Source organism: Mycetomoellerius zeteki, unplaced genomic scaffold, assembly GCF_001594055.1.
Source record: "Mycetomoellerius zeteki isolate Tzet28-1 unplaced genomic scaffold, Tzet1.0 scaffold301, whole genome shotgun sequence".
Taxonomy (NCBI): domain Eukaryota; kingdom Metazoa; phylum Arthropoda; class Insecta; order Hymenoptera; family Formicidae; genus Mycetomoellerius; species Mycetomoellerius zeteki.
The window spans coordinates 154838-161326 of NW_017257285.1; the positions used below are offsets into that span (position 1 = coordinate 154838).

At 32.3% G+C, this 6489-nt stretch overlaps 1 protein-coding gene across 1 annotated transcript; it reads right to left on the reverse strand.

The window, feature by feature from the left end:
- Positions 1 to 1458: 1458 nt before the first annotated feature.
- LOC108724509 (Rab escort protein) lies at positions 1459 to 6208 on the reverse strand. The gene is made up of 11 exons (XM_018450930.1): positions 5769 to 6208; positions 5602 to 5668; positions 4930 to 5121; positions 4659 to 4845; positions 4340 to 4577; positions 4010 to 4232; positions 3731 to 3937; positions 3506 to 3630; positions 3264 to 3424; positions 2968 to 3138; positions 1459 to 2749 (listed from the first exon to the last, which is right to left on the reverse strand). Exons 1-11 carry the CDS (start codon positions 5815 to 5817, stop codon positions 2576 to 2578), a joined length of 1794 nt encoding a protein of 597 aa, XP_018306432.1. The 5' UTR covers positions 5818 to 6208; the 3' UTR covers positions 1459 to 2575.
- Positions 6209 to 6489: the final 281 nt, after the last annotated feature.

Genomic DNA, 6489 nt, shown 5'->3' on the forward strand with positions numbered 1-6489 from the left:
AAGACCGCTAATGTTAAACATAATAATTTTAAATTAAGAAGCGCCATAACGGTCAGAACGTTAAGATGTTGAACTATTGTAAATTCATTTAAATGAATTAATTTTCATCTATTTATCCATTTTACATATAAAGATTTGAAAAACGTTTTGCATTTTAACTACATTTTTTAAGTATTTTATATTTGGCATTTTAAATGATTACCCAGCCCTGGTTATATTTCAGTAGATATATAAACAAAACGTAAACGGCAAGAAACTTAGATATTTTCCCTGTGTTTACGTTTTATTTGTCAAAGTATTAGTACAACTTCCAACTATCAGAGATAACAAAACGTCAATTTTATTTTTTAAGTTCTCATAATTTTAAGTTGATAATATTAATAAATAGTTTATAGTTACATTTTTTTATATGAAATACAATAGTTATATACAATTTTTTTATTATGATATATTTATTTCATTTCTTTAATAAAAAAAGATAATTCACAACGCAGTTCTTCAAGCGATGTTTCCTAAAAATTTCCCCAGGACATCCTTCGGAGAACTTTGTTGTGTAGGAATATTTTAATGAATAAAAACACTCATACTGAATTAAATTTAATTACAAGGTAATTACGTATTAGTAAATTTTATGTGCATTCTTATATTTTTAAATGTTGACTGTAATTTATATTGTAGGATAAGTGACGTTAAGAATGTATGCGAGTGTATGAAATGTACTGCGAGTAATTTTATGTATTAAAACAAATAAGAATAATATTAAGTTTATTGCAATATATATATATATATAAAATGTATAATCGACAACATTATATAATTTACCATAATTTTATTTTTTATAAGCCGTATATAAAATGTATATAAGTAAAAGTAAATATATATTTACGAAAATAGCATACAATTTTGATAAAGGATGCTACAATACTTAAAAATACTAAATAGTATAATATTTAAATAAATGTTAATATAAGTAATTTCTCAAATGTGTAAAGAAATGATATAAGTTAAAATGAAATCTGTTGAAAACTATAAAAATATCTTTAATTTCGAATTGTATGATTAATCTTTATTGATATATTACTGAATTATATAAATGGACGCTGGATATATGTATATATTTGTTCAATTTTATTGAAAATATGAAATAAAAGGATAAAAAATTCATCAATTCTATCTTTGTAAAGTTATGTTCTACAAAAATAAAAAATATATACGAATTTTATGTATAAAAAAAATTAACAAACAATCACGTCAATGTAAATCAACTTTTTCCAGTCCTTTATAAATATACAATAATGAAAGAAATTACACAAATATCTGGAAAATGTAAAACAATTATAAAATACATATATCTTAAAATAATTATCTACATTCGAGACGACATAAATATTAAAATGAAAAAGGAATATTATCATAGCCTTTTGAACAAGTGAATAAAATATTATTTCTTCGTAAACATATTTAAACTATGGAATGTGTGAGCGGTAAGTTGAATTATATTTAAAAATAAAGGTAGTAAAATTATTAAACCATTATGTTATTTAAGCCACAAACACGTCGGACGAGTACAGTCGCGTCAAAATTCATTAAAATAACTGGTGCCTTTCTTGCCATTTGATAAATATGAATACAACAATACAATAAAATCACCGATAAAATTATTTCAAAACAATACACTAAAGACAATTACATCAAAACAAATTATTCATTTAAATCGAGTTATGCTTTTTTTCTCATGTTTATTACAGATATATCATGACAGCGCATTAAAGGTAGGATATCCATGTATGTATAATGCGTGTAATACAAACTATCAATCCCAATATGTCACGATGTCTATCTAAATGACTAATGGCTCGTGCACATACAATACTTTATATGTAAATTACGGTATGCAATGCTGTCAATATCTACTAAAGTATCAAAGCGTGACGCCACATCTTCTCATTCTTATCTCTGCTGGTAATGTTATACGGTGAATAAGGTATATTCTGAGTCTAGTGATTACGAGCGCTACGTCTACCTAGAATGGATTTCAATATGCATCTGCATTTTCTTTATTCTCGCTGTTTAATTATACACAAAAAATTATTAAATAAAAAATACATATATATTATATTTATAACGTGTGAATCGCAGTATATCAATCCAGTGATATAATTTCATAAACTTTTCACCATCGTAAACGCACTTGTGCTCTTCTAACGAGTCTGTGTCTTCTTTGCCAAAGCTCACTTTTATCAGTAAAATGTGAAATGCAAAAGCACTGCATTTGTATAGGTGAGAGATGAATCGGAAATAAGCGATTCAACAACGAAAATATTCTGAATAGACAAAAAGCAATGTGTAAAAGTGTACGAACAATTAAAAAATAATGTTAACGCCGTAAAGCTTCTCGTTACTACTGTCTCACAATCTGTATCTCATGCTCGTTTTTTTTTCTTTTTTTTTTCGAATATATTTATAAGGAAATGCAATAACGATGAAGATAAAAGACACTAAAGGCGCAAAAGCCTTATCTGCTTTTCGACAATAGAGACGTAAAAGCATTATACTATCATTATATGATAGTTGTTCATTCTTCTTTTTCGGCCTTTTCGACATCTTGCTTCTCTTCACCCTCTGCGATATCACCACCCTCGAATCTCGGGCCTGGTGCTTCATCGCCTTCCAGAACAATTTCTTCTGGATCAGGCGCGCGTGGTAAAAAGTCCTCATCTGGATACATAGACTTGAAAATGTTCTTAGCCTGGAAGCAAATAACAAAAATTCTGAAGTTATGTAGTGCAATTTTAAAAAGTCATTTATCGCAGCATTTTGAAAAAACTGATACTGTTTTGCAGTATATTTATCTCAAAAATGATACAAAACTAAAAAATACTTCAAACAGTAGTTTTTTAAATTATATTTTATATATACAATTATTAATACATTACATTGCTATTATCTTATATTATCAATATATACCTGATTCACAGCAAAGTCAAAATCAAGTTCAAGATCTGGTCCAGAACATAGGTGTATATTACTTGGCGCAGAATCGCTTAGTTTAATGTCGCTTGCAGGTAAATTCAAATATAAAGACCATAATACTTGGGGTACTGGATACTCAGATTCTTCTTTCTCTTGTCGATCATCCTAATATAATTATTCAATTTAAAAATATATATATTTGCTTTCACACACCATTCTAATTTTTTTTATATTTTATCTCTCATAAGAAATATAATTTTATATTAATAATTTTTATAAAGATACTTTACCTGAAGATGTCGTTTATCAGGAGAGACTGTTTGGGTATGAGAATCAGAAGAATTACGCACAGCATTGGGATCAAGTGGTTCTGCTCTCAGGAACTTATTCACGACATATGCCAGGTCTTCCTTTGCATTCTTAGTACGTTTGCATGTCATATGAATCATGACTAAAGAAAAAAAAGAAATGTGTGATGCGGATATAAAGTCAAATCGATTCTGAAATATATTCGTATTGATGTTATACATACATAATCCTTGAGGGCAAGCATTAGTAGATGGTCCCAATTCAATTAGAGTAACGGCTTCTTGGTCTGGTTTTTCCGGCGGATAATACAAAAGAGTTAGACTTTCTTTCTCACCTTGCATAATTGACCTATAACAGCGAGAAATAATAAATCTCCAATAAAATAAAATAACCGAAGTACGCATATACATATCTTTTAAACTGTAAAAAATCTGCATGAAGAAAATACCTGTCAGTAATGAAAATTCCGCGCGAAATTTGATTTTCTCCCTCAGAAGCTACGATTTCTGGTGGCAAGTGTCCTTGCCCTACGACTAAATGCTCTAAAGCCAATCTCTGTTTCCCACTGATAATGGCCTTGCATTTATCCTCGTTAACTACTACGCCATCTAATTGTCTTTTTAAGCAATAAATTCCACCAAAGACTGCACATAGTCTAAAAAGTATGGAAAAATGTCAGTTTTAGACATAAAATATAGAAAAAGTTTCAGAGTTTTTAGAAATGCACCTGCAGAAACATTGAGGCAGTTCTCCGCTTCCGTACATAGGCCATAGGAAAGGCGTATTTCCATAACGTCCAAGACTATTGAGAAAATGCTTCGTACGATTAACACCGTCTCTACATGACGTTCTGTCCGTTGCCATTGCAATAGCTTGCATAACATAATGCTGTACTATAGGCGTAAGATTTTTCGTATTAAGATATTCTAAGAACGTTTTATCACGGAAACCTAAAAGATAAAAGGAATATATTATTATTAGTAAAAAAATTAAATAAATAAGAAAAATTAAATAAGAAAATGTATCCTTATCTGATACATTTGCATGCAACACGCACCATCAAATTCTGGACTATCGGCGCCTTGTTCCATACAAGATGTCAAAAGCTGCATCAACATTCTTTTCTCAACTACGCTAACCGTTTTGTTAGCGAACACATCGGCACGGGAGCAAGGGACTTGCGTAAGTTTACCGTCCATAAAAGTAGCAACTCTAGAGACCGCACGAAATTCGGCATAACGTGCAATGTTGCTAGAAATCAACAGTTCTACTAATTCACCACGAGCGAATAATAGCTGCAATAGGAATCACATACCATATATATATGTACTTTAAGAATAACGTGTCTACAAATAAGTAACTATCAGCAATCTTACTTTAGGCGCCAGATCAATATTAAATCTTCTGTATTCCCTCTTGATACGGTCTATGCTCCATTGTTTCACATTTTCTTTTTTGTCAGCCTTGTCCTGATCAGTCTTTTCCGCACCGTCGAGGGCGGCACTATCTCCAGAACCCTCAGTCTGGGTATCTTTTGAAAATACATCAGGCAGGTCTGCATCACTACATAAAAAAGAGAACTAGTCAGAATACACAAGATATTATCTAAAATTGTTAAACAATCAATTTATGCAGATCATTTCTTACTTGGAAATATACCAGACTTCTCCAATGTTTTCGACTGTGGAATATTGGTCACTAGCCTTCAAAAATTTTTCGTTCGTTTTCAAATCGACATTTGTATTCCTAGTACTACTTTTAACCGTTTTTAAATCTTCAATCCATTTTTGTAAACCATCAAAATTGAACGTAGCCCACAGTCCTCCATAATATTCGTTGCTAAATAAAACAAGTAAAAATTTTACTTAATGGTAATAATAGGCATGAATATCTTGATTACAAATATCTTATCATATCATATCAGAAAAGATGGAAGAAATCTTTTTATCTTCAAACAAAAATATGTGATAAAAATTTAATCAAAATACTTCTTTATTTTCTTACTTTTCCTCTAATGATTAAACGAGAGAGATTATTTTTCATATAATTCTGGCACTATTAAAAAAATATTTAACAATAATTATATTTAACAATAAACATATTGACAGCATATCAAAATGCAACAAAATTATTTCATACAATTCTGGCAATTCTTTCAAAGATTTAATAAAATGATAAATATACTAATATAAATATTAAAATAAATAAAAATATTAAATATCGATGATTGCCTTTATAAGCTTATATGTCAAACCATATGTGCGATTGATAAATGATAAATGCAGAAAGGAAAAGATACTCCAAACACCTGGTCGTTACCTGTCCAGATGTAAAACTCTCTTGCCGATCCTGCTTGCCGCCGCGGCAACAATGGACTCGGTCATACCTGTCGGAAATCATAGCGAGAATTACCGGTGAAAAAGTTCTAGTTTCTGCTGATAAACGCGACGCGCGACCATTTCCCCCGTCATGATAAGAATCAATACCTGTTCCTACGACGACCACATCGTATTCGGTCGGCAGATCGTCCTCCATGGTTGTCTCTCCCTCGGTGGTTGCCTACCTTCGGAGCTGATCGGATTGCACGGGTGTGACAATTGGTGCGGGGATATCAGCGAATAAATTATAAATTTACGATATATCGAAAACGCGATCCGATCAATTCATTTTATTTGACGGTCGACACCGACGAGAGATTCACGTAAAAAATCTGCCCCGCCCCGCACGCGACCCTCACTCACAGCTCTCGCGCACGGGCCCTACTCAAACCCTTTTTTGCCCGGAGTTTGACAGAACTGGACGGAACGAACGGTACCAAAGCAGTCAAAGGAGCGAGCGGATCGGAGCAAATATACGCGATGAGAGAGAAAGAGAAGGAGAGTGAGATCGTTAATCTGGATGTCTCGCTCAGTCTCGTTCATCATGAGCGTCGCGCTGCCTCCTCGCGGAGCGGGACGCGAAACATATGAGAATGCCCCAGTGAGCGTGTCACGTTACACAAGAGGTGCGTTCAGGGAGCTGCTATTAGCGCTATTGTATCATTCTATCCTTGTTTTACGTCCAATAACAGAGTAGCGCTAATAGCGTCTCCCCGAACGCACCAAAGAGGTTCGTTCATGTCGCAAGCTTCAACATGGTCCAACATGCTCCTATATTCTAACTTCTAACTCAATTGCTGAATTCACATTGCATCCGATTTTCGTCGTA